At 45.2% G+C, this 17,662-nt stretch overlaps 1 protein-coding gene across 1 annotated transcript; it reads right to left on the bottom strand.

Moving 5' to 3' along the window:
• ASB4 (ankyrin repeat and SOCS box containing 4) lies at nucleotides 1-10,963 on the bottom strand. Its single transcript, XM_009580064.1, has 5 exons — nucleotides 10,680-10,963; nucleotides 6,748-7,047; nucleotides 3,685-4,175; nucleotides 1,904-2,017; nucleotides 1-189 (listed from the first exon to the last, which is right to left on the bottom strand). Exons 1-5 carry the CDS (start codon nucleotides 10,891-10,893, stop codon nucleotides 1-3), a joined length of 1,308 nt encoding a protein of 435 aa, XP_009578359.1. The 5' UTR covers nucleotides 10,894-10,963.
• Nucleotides 10,964-17,662: the final 6,699 nt, after the last annotated feature.

Here is a 17,662-nt window from a genome sequence, read left to right as displayed (position 1 = left end):
TCAGTAGAGGATTCCTTCTGGTTCCAGCAGCAAGTACTTCTTCATGGGTGGGGGGATGGAGAGTAAGGGGACTCCTCGGTGGCACCTTTCTGACAGCATCGCCCGAATGGCACATCTGCATAAATGCATGAGTGACCGTGGTGAATTGCTGCACACAGTGAACAAAGAGTCATAGAAATCCTGGTGCCGCTGTAAAAAACCACAAGTGCGTTTTAGGCCAATAAGGCTGTTCTCCTCCCCTCCCTTTCCCCTGCCCACATGCAGCCCTTGGCAAAACAAGGTAAAAAGCACAGCCAGCCTGTCCCTTGGAGGCACATCAAGCACCAGGGACTTGCTTTAGCCAAATGCCTCCACAAAATTCTTATGCTTGCCTCAAGTATTCAGCGTTAGGTTAAAGACCACGCTGAAACCTTTAGGCTTGGTATGTCCTATACCCATCAGTTTGAGGTGGGGGCTCCTCTGTGGTGTTAGTCCTGATCTGAACAGACGCTGCAGCCAGCTCAGGGTCAGTGCACGTGGACGAGTTAATCCCGTAAACCTCACCCCAGGGCAGCGAGGAGGCGTAATGCCGGTGCTACCGATGAGTTCGCTGGGGCTGCGAACAGCAAAGTACCTTTGGTCTTGCTCATCCCCCCAGTGGCCTTTTGGAATAAATAAAATTGTATCCCCATGAGAAGAAAAGTGCAGATGCTTACAAATGATGTTGAAATAAAGAAGCAAACGGTAAATACGTGCAACTACGAGTGACTTGACCTTACTTTATATTCTTGCTACTTGACAGATCCGGTTGCACTTTTTTTCAGATACACTTTATGTATTGAAAAGTACAGATTTGTGTCAACAACACTTTTTTCTTCAATTTCATGTCAGATTTGGCAAACAGCTTTGACAACAAAAATGACAATCTCAACACATAGAGCAACTGTAGACTTTTCCAAATAAGAATGTTTCAATATTTCAGATTAAAGTTTTTGTTTGGAGAAAAAGAATTAGTTATTTCCTTTCTAATCACACTCGTAGCTCAGCAAAGCTTCTATTATTATTATGATTATTATTGTTGTTGTTGTTGTTGTTATTATATTTAGGTGAAAAAGAACCTTTAACATTTAATTTTTTGTTCACCCAAAATGGTTTCTTCTATTTTTTTTCTGAACAAAGCTGACCTGAAAGAACAGTTAGTCTCACAGTTTCTCTGGCTGTATAACTCTGCATTATAATACAGATGGGGTTCCCTAAACATCACTAGTAACGCATAGCAGATATTGGTGCACTTAACTTCAGCACTGATTTGAAAATTTTGAAAAAGCCCAGAATTAATAAAAAAATAGGTTTAAACTGGAATATTGGATTCGGACTATGAGGATTTCTGAAGTAAAGGCATAGTTATGTCCATGTATGTAGTTTGTCCCACAATTTTGCCCTTTGACAACATCTCTTCCTTCCTTTTTCATTTAAATTCTCCCATGTATTTGCAGCTAATGAGTCCTGCTCACAGAAACCCATGCAACAGAACCTAAATGTATGTAGTAATTCACGTGTAACACAATACTTCTAAAACATTTGCTGACTTAAAAAAAATATAAATATATGCATTGACAGATCTGAAGAAACACCAATCACAGCCAGAATCTTTGCACTTGCTGAGTGCAGGGACAGCTGAGCTCCTGAGCATCCCTGAGAGGGGGTGCTCAAAGGATAATGTTGCAATGAAATTTTCTCAAAAATATGTCTTTTGTCAGCGAGTGATACGCTTTTGCCAAGTGAGTGCTATTAAATGGGGAAGTCCTGAATCCTCTGAGGTGTTCTTCTCTTTCAAAAGCATTGTTACTTTTCTTTGGCCAGATACAGAGAATGCAGATAATGAGCTTGGATTTTACTCAGTTGCAACTCATTAAGAGCTTACCTCAAAGACGTCATCAGGTATGGCTGCTTTCCACTTCGATGTTGATTTGATGTGTTCGTAGGTATTGACAACAACCTCCACAGCTCTGGGGTGGGAATGACAAGCTTGTAGCACCTGCAGGCAGGATGCACAGAAACCATGAGGAACACCAAGAAGCTGGGGCTAGCCTGGATGCTTGGCACTGTGCAATGACACACTGGAACAGACACAGCCAAAGAATTACGAGAGGATAAGGTTGGAGATGCAAAAGACACGAGCCATGTCTACACTGCTCAGTGCAAGCGCAGCAAGAAACCCCAGGCCAGCCCCCAGTGGAGCTGCGCACACCCCCGTTTAACACCATACAGAAACACTGACTTAGCTCTCCAGAGCAGTGTAGCTTGCTGATGGGGGTAGCTTTATCGTCTGAATCTGGAAATAACTTGTTCATAGCTAGGTTGAGTGTCTCGACACCCGGCAAAGCCATGCACAAAGTCCTTGCTCCAGTTCATGCAGCACAGGAACGGAAAAAATCCCATCATATGAATCAAAAATGCATTGTTACAGGAAAATGTAAAGGAAGACTGGGAAATAACACAGCTCAGAAGTAAGGCTTCCAAACCACACAAGGCCCCTGAAACAACTGCTCTGCCCAGTAACTTTAGCTCGGCAGGAAAAAAAACAAAGTCTATTGCCACTCACACTCAGGGAATAACACTTTGCCGTTCACACCGTATGATGCACATTTTTGTCCCACACAGTAGACAGGCTTTCACAAACTAAACTGCAGAACATCCCTCTGGAATAAATATCATCCTACATATTTTACAGATGGCAAATGATGGTTTGGAAGGGAGACCCGCTCCGTGCAACAGGAGAAAGGCAGGGGCAGGAAGAGGAGACCCCAGACCCGGCTCTCAAATGCTCTCTAGGAAACTAAGTGTTATTTTGTTAAAGACAGGGCCAGCTCATCCTGGGCTCAAGAGGGCACAGCCAAAGGTTTGGCATTTTATTCAAAGGCTTCTGGTTGGTTGGCTTGTTGAAACTTTATCTATACAGTAGAGAAGCTGCAAAATGTTGCTCAGGGCACAGGATGAGAGAGAATGAGTCCTGACTACAGCGAGCTTACTTAGTTGTGTGATATAAGAAGTCTGTCAGCTACTTCTGTCACTGTCTTGGACTTTGCAGAGGTTTAGAAATTCTTTGGGAGGGATCCTGCAATTGTTTTTCTTTTTTTTTTCCATCGACTATGTGCCCAGGCCCAGCATTTCCCCTTAATTTCTCACATTTCCTGGGAATGAGCCAAAGCTCGTTATTGAGATCCATTTCATTTTGAATAGATTTGAATAGATTTTTAAAGGTCAGAAGTGACAAACTGAATCAATTGGTCTGATCTCCAATTTTTGGTAGAGGCCATGAAATATGCATTTTTTATAACCCAGTTAAGCCTGTATGGAGCCAGGTTTGACAAAGGCATTTAGGTTGTCTGAAATGACAAAGTGAATCAGCTCTGAAAAATTAGGCTTGAACCAGCATTTAGAGTTTGGCATTTCAGGTTGGTTAAGAACAAAAATGGGATCTGAGTCTGGTTTCTGGCATTAGCAACTGTAATTTCACTTCAGTTAAATGATACCGCTCTTACAGCAGGTTGGTTCACAAGGTTTGGGGCATTCTGGGCGCATAGTTTACAAGACTCCAGCAAATCCAGATACCACCAAACCCTGAAGTTTGGATCTCTGATCCCGTTCCCATTCAAGACATCACCTCTCTCCATATCCCTACCGCACAAAGCCATCCTTAACCTTGTGGAATTGCAGGGGATATATCCTAGCTGCTCCATGATTCAGTAGCAGCTGGTAGCAGATGTCAGGCTGGGCAGCTGGCCGCACAGATGTCACTTTTATGATATACTGTAGTGGTGCACAGCCATTGACATCCATGATGTTTGCTTCTGCTCCTGCCTCCAGCAGCATATGCAGCAGGACGTGATCACAGTTCCAGGCGGCTTTGTGGAGCGGTGACTTGAAATCCTCATCACGAGTGTTCACTTCAGCTTTATAGTCTAAGAGCATCCGACAGACGAGGTGGTGATCTGGGCTGTATATCTGATCCTTATAGTGAAGGGCCCAATAGGCTGCACAGGCCAGGGGAGTCTCCATGTAGGCATTGAGAGCATCAACGTGTGCTCCTTGTTCCACATAAAAGGCCACGAGCTCAGGGATACCCAAACGTGCAACAATGTGCAGAGGAGTCTCCTCATCTTGGTTGTTTGTTTTTATGTTCACATTTGCTCCTGCCAAAGAAAGATGATGGGAAAAAATGAAGGCAATGAAATCCTAGTTTGGCCATCTCTCTGCTTGAGCTCTGCTACTCAAGGAGAAGGTGAGGGTGGGCAACTGGCTTGAAAGACACACATGGAAATGCAAATAGCTAGGGACATGGATTCTGCATTTCTTAAGCCTCCAAGAAACCCTTAGAAAATTCAGGTTCTTGGATCCAGGTTCCTGGATCCAGCTTCAGATGTGAGAGCTTGGCACCGAGCTGGCAGAAGACCTTATCCAAACACTCTATTTTGGAGCAACATGCAGGTCCAAATCTCTGTGTAAAATGCTTTTTCCTATAAATTAAGAACTGAAGGAAAAAGGACAGCTTTACTCCTACTCTGGAGAACAGCTCTGCTCAGATCTATACCCTGAGAACGCTTCCTGCAGCACCTCATTAACTGCGAGCCTGGAAGAAAGGACATTTTATGATAGATCCATAGATGATATAAAAAAACCCGTAGCCAAAGTCCCCAGCTGAGGGTCTGGATCCTGCTTGCAAGCCGGCAAGGGGACTGGTTGCTTCGTGCCGAGCGGCTGTGGCAGCTGAAGCAACAGCACCATCTACTGAGCCCACCGGCCAGCTGCCTTCCCGCTTTCCAGCTACCAGCAATTAGCTCTAAAGAAATGCAAATGGCTGTAGGAATATTACTGACCAGTGCTTATTAGAAAAGGGGGAAGGTTGGCAAGACCCCGCTCCCCAGAGCAAAGCCGAACCGTAAAACCACAGCGGGGCCAGCAGGCTGGAGGGTCAAGGGACTGCTTCCAGAGACGGAGGGTGCTGATGTCGATGGCCGCAGCGGGGTAGACAAGGGCTCCTTGAACCTGGGGCCTTGGCAAACTGTCAATAAAGTACTCGTGCAAGAGCAAGTGCACGCTGCGTGGCCACTATTCTCTCCGGGCTCATGAAAGCCCTTATGTGGCCAAACTTGCGCTAAGACTGAAGTGTAAGGACAGGGAGGGAGGAAAAGGAGTCAGAAATTACTTCTGGGCTGGAAAACCTGAGTGCTAATGCCGTTAAGCCATGTTGAGTGTTAGTCGTGTTAGATGTCCATGAGACTATCAGCAATCTAAGTTTGGAGGTGGTAAACGAACATGGGATCAGTTTGCTTGGTTGGCAAGTTGCCCAAACCAGAAGTGGTTAAACTGCATTTACCTGAATTGACCCAATGTGACACCACTGAGTGGAGATGGCAGGGTGGGAGATGCATCTTGGAAACCTTGGTGCAGGGACATTAGCCGAAGCCCTGGCTTCGGCTGTTGGGTGGTGCTGCGACGTGTGTGTGCACACCTGCCACATTTTGCTCCAGACCTTTCCCACTTTGTTTGGAGTCTCAACGTTTAGCTTATATGGAGATTCGAGTTTACCGAGTGCTTTGGGCTGAAGGGTGGCTTGTATGGGTGGCTGGAGAAAGCATACATAGACATCCTTTCATTTGCACTCATCCTATGCTACATTTTATAACACTACATTTGACTTTTAAGCTTTTCCATGGTAGCAAATTCAACTCCTGCTGTTAGGACTGTTTGCTTTGGGCAGGATACAACTGGCAGCATTTATTTTCCTTTCTACCAAACAAAATAATATGTATCTTTCCAGCAGAAGGAAAGCGATGTGGTTATTTACTTGGGACTACAGATTGCCTTGCCCACAAAGCATACTTGGGCTCCACATCTCAGGAAAAGCCTTCAATAACAACACATGTAGCAAAAAAACCCCGAAAGCATTTGTATTTGCCGTGACACAGTGTGACAAATAGGGGAATCTGTCTGTAACTTAAGACTTGAACTGCATGACTTTGCTGTACCTTTTTTGTCTGTCTTTCACTGTGTGCTGAGTCAGCATCCTTGTATTAAGGAAACAGTGTGTGACACCAATATATTTATCCAGAATTATATCTATTCATAGCTTCATTTGTTACAGATGACTAGTAGCATAATGTATCTTACTCTGGGAAAATAAAAATCTGGTATCAATAGGCTTTTTTGCCCAATCCCTACAGAGATGCAGGAGTTTGGCTGCTGACAAATGAAGAGACAGTATGAAAAATTGCATCCAGTTTTTCAAGGCCAGGTCTCAAAAAACAAGTGGTTGGAAGAATTTTACTGAGATCAAGGAAATGTGAACAAGAAAGAAGAGGAAAGGGGTGCGCTTTCATGTAAAAACATCTCAATAGTAAACCTAGATGAAGAAGATAGACAGAAAAAAAATAGAGAAATAGAAACTCCCTGATTCAGAGGAGCGCTTTTGCTGAGGGACTGACGGGGCAGAGGGCTGGAGGCACTGAAATGGGAAACAACCCTGGAGTAAGGGTGGGTGGCCAGGGAGAGGGAAGGACAGATGGGGTGAGGAATTAGAATGGGAGAAACTTCCTCTGGTCAAAGAGATGGGGAAAAGGAGTCAGAGATGAAGACGCGAGTCAGCTGTGGATGGAAGGGATAAATAACACATATACGTTGACAGATTGCGTCCTGAGAGAAACCACAGACCATGCCCGCCATCTCTGGGCACGCCACGAGAGAACTTCCAGAGCTTTATCTTACCTCTCCAAACCAGCTGCTGGGCACAGGGCATGGAAGTTCGTGTTGTACAGAAGTGCAAGGGCGCCTGCCCACTCATTGAAAAGCAGTTCAGCTTGGCTCCGTGGTTGCAAAGGATCTTGAGACACTCAACATTTGCCATTTCACATGCTACGTGGATTGCAGCTTTTCCATTGGGCCGGCAGTTGATTGTAGCTTTGTGGTTGAGCAGGACTGAAAGACTCTCCAGATGTCCATACATGACAGCTAGATGAAGCCCGGTTGCCCAGGATATTTTTAATTTGTAGCTAGGCAGCCAGTACCCTGTACAAAGTGAAAATGTGTTACCATCCTTGGCAAAGACTTCTCTTTGGACTATCCACCTGCTGAAAATAATTGAGGGGGAAGGAAAGGTTGGAGTTTTGCTTTAATTTACTGTAATTTCACCAGATACAGTTTAGTGCACACAAAGTTCTCTCAAGCATAACTTCATTTTCATTAAGCACTTTTACTATGTGTGCTGAATAGCCTGCCTTTTGGAGAGATAATTCCCACATAGATATACTCTGAAGGCAGCTTTTGTTTTTCTTGTGACCTGCGTAGACTCAATTAAAAAAAAAAATGCTTAAAACCTTTGAAATGTCACCAGCTAAAACATATGGGGGAACTGGGGTCTTCAGCCTGCTAACAGCTGAACAAAGGTAGTGTTGGAATAAGAAGGCAGCATTTACTTGGGCCAGTGACTCAACAGATAGCTCATCCTGCTGTTTCTGCGTGGGAGATTGCAGGATCTTGCATGTCAGGAGCTGGATTCAGGCTTCGAGTGATGTGTTGCACATAGATGACCCCTGGCAATGTGGCTGCAGCTGTATTCACAGACCTCCTGCCAACTACTGCCCCTGAGGAGCATGGAGTGGGGAGTTTGGCTGCTGATGTAAACTAGGTTGAAGAGCCAAATAGAAGCAGTGACGCTTTAGCATGAAATCTGGCTCCAAAACGTTTGGATTTTTCTTGAAAATTTCACAATGGTTTTTTTTTTTTACTTACAAACAGGTGTAAGACCAAATAACACTTAAATATTTGTTCCCAAAATAGGACTACATGCTTAATGACTGCACAGAGACAGTCTCAGAAGTGATTACTATAATCATTTGTTTAAAAAAAGTAAAACACAATAATGATGTGCAGAAGGGCAGGAGAAGTCTAAAACTTTTTCTTTTCTCTTTTTTTTTTTCAGATACAGTAGCTGCATTGTAGCTGCAATGTGCCTGCAAAATTTTGTGGCATTGATGTATCTATTTCTCCTTGGACAAATGCCTGGTTGAATACTGTTATCATGTGAAAGACACAGCAAAAAATACTGAAGATGTATAGTGAGGTCAAATTAATTCAGACCTTCATTTTTGAATCTCTAGTTGTATATAGTTTTTCAAGCTTAATGTCATATCGATACAGTTTTTACAGTATTCATGTGTGTTGTATTAGACAGAAAGAAGATGGAGAGGAAGGAAAGAGGTAGATAAAAACAAAGTGCTGGTGGCAGGGAGAAACTCGGATTAAAGCTCTTCTTTCCTCCGAGTTAAATTGCAAGTATATTCTGAGGTAGATGGCAGTAATGCAGTTCTTGTATGCCTCTGAAAAATGCTAGATTTCCACTGAAAGGTTATAGTTATAAAATGGACAGTCGTGACAGCAGCTGCACCTCCTGCTCTGGCATGGGTGCAGTGACTTGTTCCTGACCAATATAAACATTTATTAGTGCCAGCATGTGAGATGTCAGGGGTGAGAAACTGTCTACAGACTGCGGCACCCACTCTAGGACTAAATTTTGGGGACTACCAAACCCAGTCCCCAAGGAACCCACGCTGCGAATGGCAACAGCAGGCAGCCCGGAGGCACCTGCATGCCCAAGCAGGGCAACAGGCTCCTCTGCAGCCGCTCGACCCTCTCTCAACCCGCTGACTATCTAGGTTACGTCGGCAGCTTCGGTAAGACAACCTTTTCATCATATGACCCAGAACTGGGCACTAAGTAGGTGGGCTATATCCCAGAGTCTATGCATATAGCAGAGCAAATTTCTTAAATCAGCTCCCCATGTGAATACACATGCAGCAATCCCCAGATTGTTAGCGGTGAGCTATGGAGCACTGCTGGCTTATCCCACGCGGAGCTGGGCCTCATGTTTATGGCCAGATGTGAGCCATAAATGGTACATAACAGCAGGAAAGTGATCCTTAAAAGCCAAGTTATCACTTTATATAGCCACAATTTCCCTGCCTGAGACCAGCGTTTATTTCCTTTGCCCGTGCTGCTGCGGGTGAGCTGTGCTCAGATGTCCTGAGGGAGCATCTCCCAAACCCGCAGACATCTCTGAGCCCAGAAGGATGGGGACAAGGCACTGAGCAGGAAGCAGACGTGGGCTCCATGGCAGGCCCCGTTCAGCTTGCCTGTTTCTTTGGTTAGAAACATGAAAAAACCATGGCGCATGTAAGGTCCTTGGGAGCTCTCAGCTTCTTTGGAAGAGAAGCAGCAAAGCCACCCTGTCACCCATGGCATCTCCTTTCCACTTCATCGCTCAGGACTGTGGCAAAGCTCAGGCTGTCTGAATGGCGGGATGGTGGGGCTTAATTTTTCTCCCTTCTCCCTCCTCAAGGAAATCCCCCTCCCAAATCACGGTTATCTGGGATTCAGAATAAAAGTAGAATTTGCACGAGAGTTGAGAGAGTGCCTTCTGCCTTTTGGACAAAAAAAGTGAATACACTGCTGTGATTTACACCATAGGCTGCATTTACCTCCCCACCTTTTGGAGAAAGGAGGGACTTCTCCAAAAGAGACAGGTTAATGCTTGCAATCAAATTATTTACAATTATAAATCTATGCATTAATCCTGTAGTCTCAAACCACAACCAGAATGCATCTCAGCCTGCTGAGAACAGAAGAAAAAGTATTTTAAGATACATTCATCACTGTGTGGGTTAGCTTAGACACTGTCCCCAGGGGAAGTATGGCATGACTGCATCATCCTCACCCTAATGAAATCAAAAGAACAGGAGCCAAACATTAAATAAGAGGTAAACACAGAAAAGGAGAAGAGGTGGGATACTGTCTCTTCTTTATGCCACAGAAAAGTGCATTTGCTGTGCTGCTGAGACTGGGGGTGTTTATCTCCACATATGATTAACTTCTGGCAAAGGTTGATCATTACTCTTTTCTAGAGACACAAAGAGTCTGTTAGCAAGTAGGTCATGAAGTATGTTGTTTTTAGCAGAGAGCAAACTTGTTTTATTGCTTTAAGTTGTAAGATTTTGGAAACTCAACCAGTGTCTAGATGAGAACTGGTTTGGGTTTTCTACACCCCAAAATAGATATCTATGTAGTGTGTTTTTCCAGATGATTTTTCTGTTTTGATAAACTAGCACATCCTCACTTTCTGTCAGTTTGAAAAATAAATCTCCTCCCATCCAGCCACATCCAAGGTCCACAGGATTTCCTTACCTCTCCTGAGCTAGGGATAATTCACTCTACTACTACTGTAAACTGAAAATTGAAGAGATTTAATATTTTATGTTTCTAAATGGTCTGCATATGTGACCATTGGGTACATGCAAGAAAAGTATGTACCACACTTAGCCTGCACGTGTCTATTCTGGGCTTTGCACCCAAGTTCTCTGCAAGGAAGTGGCAAAGGAGTCCTCCTTCTGGACCCCCCTGAAGCTGCAGCAGCTGCCGGGGCGGCACGGAGGCTCAGGCTGGTCTCTGGCCTGCCCTCCACCAAGCCCAGCAGGTACAGCTGACAAGCTCCCCTACTGTTGTGACCGCAGCCGTATGAACCTCCTGAGATGTTAATGCCTATGAATCAACTTACGCTGCAGCTTCAGAAGAGACAAAAGGCCACAGTTTCTTGAAAATCACTCAAACCCATCTGCCTCCTGGCTGGTGAATGCTGCCACATTTACCTTGTTTGTAGGATGCCAGAATCAGGTTTTCATCTTCCACTTCAAACACTGTGTCCACGTCTATTTTCTTTTGGCTCAAGAGCTCTTCCAGTGTTTCAAAGTCATTGGACTTCAGGGCTTCGAGAAAAGCCTTTTTCACCAACTTTGCGGCTGCAGCTCGAGTAATTTTCCCCTCTGTATTCTCTCCCTCTTTGTATGTCTCCTCCAGATCCATTTCCAAACGTATTTGTTTGTGCTGTGAAGAAGGGTACGCTGAGGTCCCTATAGCACAGTTGCATGCTGAAGTTCCTGAAGACCAGAAGGTAATTTTATCACTTGGTCATGCTGATCTGCTTGTTCTATTTATATGAGGAGCATTTCAGGCATCGAAATGCCACTCTTAGATATCACCACACTCTTTTTATGAAAGCGAGGACAGACACACCAGCAATAACACCAAAATAAGAGTTGTCTCCGTGGGCTTTATACTCATTAAGCTTCATTAACCACATGGTTACCCTCTGCTCCTGCCATACACTTACATGAAAAGACACTAGTCCTGGGTGTTTTTTCTCAGCTGGAGAAGCACTCACATTTCCTTTCATTGTTACCACTGCTGATTTATTGACTGCAATGGGATGTGATGCTCTGTCTGCAGATACCTTGTAATTAGTGCATTTCAGAAAAAAAAAAAATCCCCAAGGTACTCTTTCTGTGGGAGGTAGCTCGCTCTTCCCCAGGACAGCATTTGGCGTGTTGGTCCTGCTTTCATTCCTCCAGCCATCAGGCAGGCCTCCACAAGAGACCCCACCACGCAGGTCTCACAGATACCCTGATCTGTAAAGCCCCACGGGATCATTGTGTTGATCTAGCCCTGTATAATACCCTGAGCAGCAGGATTTCCCTAGTTTGCTCAGGGGCACTGCCACAAATAGTGCTCCCAGGAAGAAGAAATGCTGGGATGAGGGTGCTGCAGAGCCGTACAGCCATGTTTTGCGCTGTACACCGCACCACAGGGGACTTAGATGCGAATTAACTCACGTGCAAGCACAGGAGGCTGCATGGGCCCATAGGCTCTTCTCCTTCCCTCTGCACACTCTTAATCTAAATTCAGACTCTGCCCCAACTACTTTTCCCTCAAAACCCCGTCACCTACTGAACACTTCCTTCTCCCTCCCTTTTCCTTCTCTCTTTGCCGGTCCTGTCCCTGCGTCGACAGCAGTCTGCGATGATGCAAACCCACACATGGCCAGCATGAGCTGCTGCCATGCGTCATGTAGAAGGTTCACACCTGCACCCACTCGGGCTGCTGGATGAGACCATAGCTAGAAGGAGACTATCCACCCTTGATTTAAATCACCCAGCAAAGCGGATGCCACCACAACCGTTAAGAAGAAATTTTCATGTTTATCCTTCCTGGGAGGTTGGCTGCCAAGTGGGCTGATGGGGAAATGTGAGCCAGGGGATACTGGAAGTCAGAGCAGCCTCTGTGTTCGTAGCGTTTCCAGGGGCCAGGCTCCTCAGGCAGCCCCATGAGGACCTGCAGGACCCCCATCCACGGGAATGCTCACCAGCTCTCTCCTAGAGCCAGGGCTCAGCAAAGGTGTTACAGGACAGCAGTACACAGAGAACTGTGAAATTTGTAAGTACCTTCTACCTGTGTACTTTTGGATGAAGAATACTTTATAAAAACTACTTCCCTGAGGTATTGCACTTTGTGATAGACACAATGGGAAGGAAAATGGCTTGCCCTGGTGCTATAGGTCCCAGGCAGCTCATCTGGGCATTTCTAGGCTTACTTAACAGGAGAGTCAGCATCAGGCTCTCCATACCTTTACATTCCCTCCTGCATGACTGCCTCCCTCTCACTTTGTTACTTTCAGTAGTGGATGACGCCACTTCATGATTTAAAAAAAGTGTTAGTGCTTGTCTGGCACGAGTAGAGGGACAAGATGTGAACTCCAGATCTTACAAGCTTCTTGTTACCTGCACCATATTTTTTAAACTACTGTATGCCTGAAAAGTCATGGATGCACAAAGCACTGATATGTGGCTGCAATCAATTGTTCACCTCAGCTACAGTTTTTTATTTGAAATGGACTAGCTTTTCATCTGACGTCTTTTATAAATAGTGTTAGATGACACAAGGACATTCAATCTAGCTGTATATTGAAAGGATCCTGCCAGCACATCTCCATGCTGGTCTGCTGCTTGAAGGTTGAGATGCACAAGCACGTTGCTGCAACAGATTACTGCACATCTGCTGATCCATCGTGATTGCTCTTGGTTGACAGGCAAGGTGAAGTAATTTGTGATGGCTTGGCCCACAGTGAAAGAGAAAGCTGATTAAAATTACGTCACATCTGTCATGGTCCAAGAGGATGCACAGGGACAGCTCCTCAGACCAGATGATGCACTACAACTTGCTCATTTTCAGTAATTTGTGTGGCCCTGCTCTGACTCTCACAGAAATTTTTCTTAACATTAATAAACTTACAAGAGAGAGAGGAAACAATTATAGATACCTATAGCCTTTATAGTTAGTGATTTCCTGTAAGCTGCATTTGGGTCTAATCTTGAAAAACCTATTCATATGAGCACACTGGTGGTTTCAGTACAATTACATACAAGAATGAGGAAATGGTTTTATGTTTTACATTGACAAACAATCACAAAATGTTAGATTGACATTTTAAAGCATGACATAAGAATTTTTATTAATTTGCCTGAAGTACAGTAAAAAATATATTTAAGAATACATAAACGCCGTATGTTATTGGTGGGGCAAAGGGACCAGTTTTTACTATGTGTCTACATTTTTGCTATCCATGTAACTTCCTACAGACTTCTCCCCCACATACCACAAGGTGGCAGTTTGATTTTGAAAGTCAAAACTGATGTCATCTAAGCCCCAAGGCTGCCTAATATTCTGAACATCTCACTGTGAAACAATAGCTCATCACTTGTTTAATATAAATAACAGTACTAGCATTTACGATATTTATAGGTTAGACTTGAGGCCACTGTGGTGGGCACTGTGCACTCACACACTGTATCCACTAAGAAAACCTGGTTTCCACATTTAGGATCGATCGTCTAAATTACCCAGCTAACGCAAACGCATATTTTTACTGGGGAGACAACTCCTACCCCCAAGCCTTCCTTCTGCTCCACGCAGTGCCACACAGCACTCTCCGGTTCAGAGGGCAAGCCGCAGGCAGGCGAACACCTGCACCTCATGGGGACGGGCTGGATCTACCCCTCATAAGTGGTTACAGCAGGTCAGGAGAACCAGGTGTGAAGGGGCACAGCAAGCAAGAGCAGAGCAGACAGTGCTCCTGGGGTGCACACCGCTTTCCACTTCAGGCGATGGGACTGTCGTCACTGGCTTCAGATGGGCTGCTGAGGACCCTCTCCATCAGGGTTATCACAGGCTTGTTCCAAAGTCCACTGAAGTCAAGGGAAGTATTCCACTGATGCCATTGGGTCATGTCCTTTACAAGGTTGGGCACCAAGCAGCAGGCTGAGCCAGGGAAAGCTGCCTGGAGGTGAGCGCATGAACACCATCGGGGTGGTATTATGAGAAGGATGATAGGTGGCAGAGGAGTTTCTATGAAAGTCAGAGTTGTGACTGCTCATAGAAGACAAAGACAGCCTTAAGGAGAAAATAAGAAAGGATGTACTGGCAGGCTGTGCAGAGTGTGTCTCCTGAGGAGCCAGGGCCCCTCCGTTGGCGCTTGCCAATGCAGAGCAATGATCTATTGGCAGCTACATAACTCAGTGCAGTGCTGGGAACAGCTCAAGCAGAGTTTTGGAGGTGAAAACTGACATCCTGAACTCTACGCTGGGGCAGGCAGAAAGCCAGCAAAAGGTGAAATGCTCCAAAAGAACGGTGTTGATGCAACCGGAGCAGTGGAGGAGTTGTTCCTAGCTGCAATACAGAAAAGCCTGCCAGCTCCCTGCCAGCCAGCCTATTCCGCAGCAACCCTGTCCCAAAGGCAGCGCCGGTGGGGGTGGGTATGGAAAGCAGAAATAGATGCAGGGTCACCTACCTGCAGCTTTAGCAGGGTTGTTACAAATGTTCTCCCCCCGCCACTTACAGAGGGGACCTTGAAACATTGCCTGCAACCTCCAGCTCCGAGCCTTGCAGAGGTGTACCGGCACGCTTGGCTAGTGAGGTTTCAGCTCTGCCCTTTCCTTCCCTCAGCAGGCCGCTAGCTAAAGCGGGTTGCTTCAGCAGTAGTAACACCGCCTCCGCGAGAAGCTGTCTGTCCTCCTCTGAAGCCTTACGTATTAAGGAGGGAAATGTACTGAACATCAGATCTGTGGGCCTGAAGCAAAAAACAGATCCTTGAGTGAATCCCACACTTTTCGTCTCTCCTGAACAGCGCACGCTTGTAAAAATACTGTTGCAGGAGTGATCACAATCCCCTCGCTTTGCTGTGGCCCCTACAGCATCTGCGGCAACAGGCCAAGTCTGCCACGCTGCTGCCCACTCTGTGGGCAGTGTTGCCTTGTATATCCCTTGTGTTGCCAAGTATATCCCTTCTCGCTTCTTGACAGCTCTCCGTTCCCAAGCTTGATTAAGCACAGCCCTATTACTTATTCGTATCACACATCTTTTTGCTAATATTAATATTGACTTTTTCTCACTGCTGTATATCTTTCTGCCTGCTTTAGCCATCGCTATATTTTATCTGATTTTATTCTTGCAGGATGCTGATTCTGAGTGTAAATCTTCCCCACGCTTCTTGTTTATTTCTTAGTAGGAAAAAAGCTCTTTAGCTGTGCCAGGTGCAAACTATTTTCTCCAGGTGCTCACCTGTAAATCATCTTTTGAGAAAAGTCCTCTCTCTAATTTCATCCCTGTGGCTGGTTAACGTGAAACCTTCTTAGTATCATTAGTTTGGAATCCTCCTCTTGTTCTTTGTTGTATTATTTCACTTTTGTTCTCATTTGCTAGGGATGGGGAAAAAAAAAAGTCCCAGATCCTCAAAGGTGTTTAGACATAAACCCCTCAAGTCATTGGAAGTCAAATTCCTAAGAGCTGGGAACCTATGTATCTGTGAGAGTCTGGGCCTTCTGGTTTTGTTTTCGGAAAAGAAAGTATAATTTAGAAATATGGATCAAGTGAGGTGCTTAAGCCTTAAGGTACATGCGTGTTACAAAACCAAAGGTTGATGCCAACAATTCTGAATTTTTTTCTCATGGAACTTCACATCTGAAGACTTCATGGCAAAAGCTTAGCCCATCCTTCCACGGGTTTCATTTTGGCTTTTATGCCTACTATTTCCATCTTCAGCCCCAGGGATCCGTTTCCTTCATTCCTGCACATTGTTCCAACTCCTGCTATCAGTGTATTTATTAGGATGTCCAGAGAAGCTTGGGGTTGGATTAGCTATTGATGTTAGGGTGTTAGCTGTTGAATTTAGGATGTTTTAAAATGAGGAATAATCTCTCAAAAATTGCTACTAAGATAATATAATTATTAGTTTATTGTCCTATAAAAAGTATGCACAAAATGCACTTATCCTGCAAACAGTTAAAACAAATACCATGTTTACTGGGACACAACGCTTGTAGGTTCTCTTTGATTCAAAGGAATGAGTGTTGTAAACAGGATGCATGTACGCAGACGGAATTTAGTGGAAAATTCTTCTCATATTTTTTGCAGTTTGATGTCATAGTATTTGACAGTATTTAAAACAGTGGGATTTTGCAACCAAACATAAAATGTGAATCTCTCCACTTCTTTCCTCCTGATGAAGTGAAGCACGGACTATGGGTTTAAATGAAGCCTGTGGAAAGCAGTTCTTTAAAGACAAGTGTTCCTTCACAGCAGCGAGACAAAAATAATTCGTTGCCCATAGAAAGGGCCCCGCGGGCGGCTGTGTCTCTCCCACCCTCCCTCATGCCCGGCTGCCTGCAGCTTGGCCGTGCTCCCTGGCAGGGCTGCCCGGGGCTGAACTCCCACGGTGGCTGGCCGAAGATGAGACGTTCCCGTCAGGCTCTTCCCAGCAACTTTTGCCTTGCCTGCCGAAGTGAAATTTGTGCAGAGCTGAGATGGCGTATGTGAGATGGTTCCTATATATTAAATTGTTTCCTATATACTAAATATGTATCAGATGAAGTGACGGGGCGGGGGGGGGTGTGGGGGGGGGGGGGGAGGGGGTGTAGGATAGGCAAACAGCCAAAGTGTGAAAGGATCTCCAGTTTTGCAACTGCTCTAGAACGCCAGTCTCTTTGGATGAACATACCGATGTATGAAGGAGTATGAACACATTCAGCAGAAGCTGTACTAGTATTCTTCGAACAGCCATCAAGCAGCCTAGGAATAAGACTATTCCTGCTCTGAAGGACTAAATTTGAAGCGATGCCAAAATAAAGCATGTGGAAGAATCTGCCGAAAGGGTGGAACATGTGGAGAGGGAAGACGAGATACCATGAAATACGCAGTGTGTGACAAACCAGGCTGGACACAGGGGTGAGGCAGAGAGGGACGGTGCAGGTCTGTGGTGGCCCCATTATCACCCTGTGCCAGTATGATTGTGCAAGCGATTTTGATGAACGTTTTCAATCTCTGCTGTTGCCTGCATTTGCCACCCTTTCCTGATACATCAGTCACTGATACACAGCGGTTGGTTGTTACATTTCTAAGCAACGTAAGCTGTTAAGCTTGCTCCTTCGGAATATTGCCAGCTACCTTCCCTGAACATGACAGACCAAGGTGTGGAAGTGACAATATTGTTATGTTAGTCTAAATCAGAATGTGCATATTGGTACGATACCGGATAAATCTCCAACTGCAGGAATTCCAGCTCTTACTGCCAGCCATCCGAAATGTGTGTGAATGATGCAAGGCTGGCTTGGCCTCGATGCCTTTGTGAGGGATGCAGAGCAAAGGGGGGGAGAAGTGAATCGCCTCCGTCAGAGTAGAGGCTGTACGAACCAATTCTTACGTCGCGGAATAGAGCTCAATATGTTGATTTACCAACCCGAGTCCC

This window comes from Fulmarus glacialis, unplaced genomic scaffold, assembly GCF_000690835.1.
Source record: "Fulmarus glacialis isolate BGI_N327 unplaced genomic scaffold, ASM69083v1 scaffold4146, whole genome shotgun sequence".
Taxonomy (NCBI): domain Eukaryota; kingdom Metazoa; phylum Chordata; class Aves; order Procellariiformes; family Procellariidae; genus Fulmarus; species Fulmarus glacialis.
This window is presented reverse-complemented; position numbering and strand designations above follow the sequence as displayed.

Coding starts and splice junctions, on each gene's coding strand:
- ASB4 (XM_009580064.1), bottom strand. CDS start 10,893: ATGGATCTGGAGGAGACATACAAAGAGGGAGAGAATACAGAGGGGAAA. Junction 7,048..10,679: donor TCTGGCATCCTACAAACAAG/GTAAATGTGGCA, acceptor CACTTTGTACAG/GGTACTGGCTGCCTAGCTAC. Junction 4,176..6,747: donor CCAGCAGCTGGTTTGGAGAG/GTAAGATAAAGC, acceptor TTTCTTTGGCAG/GAGCAAATGTGAACATAAAA.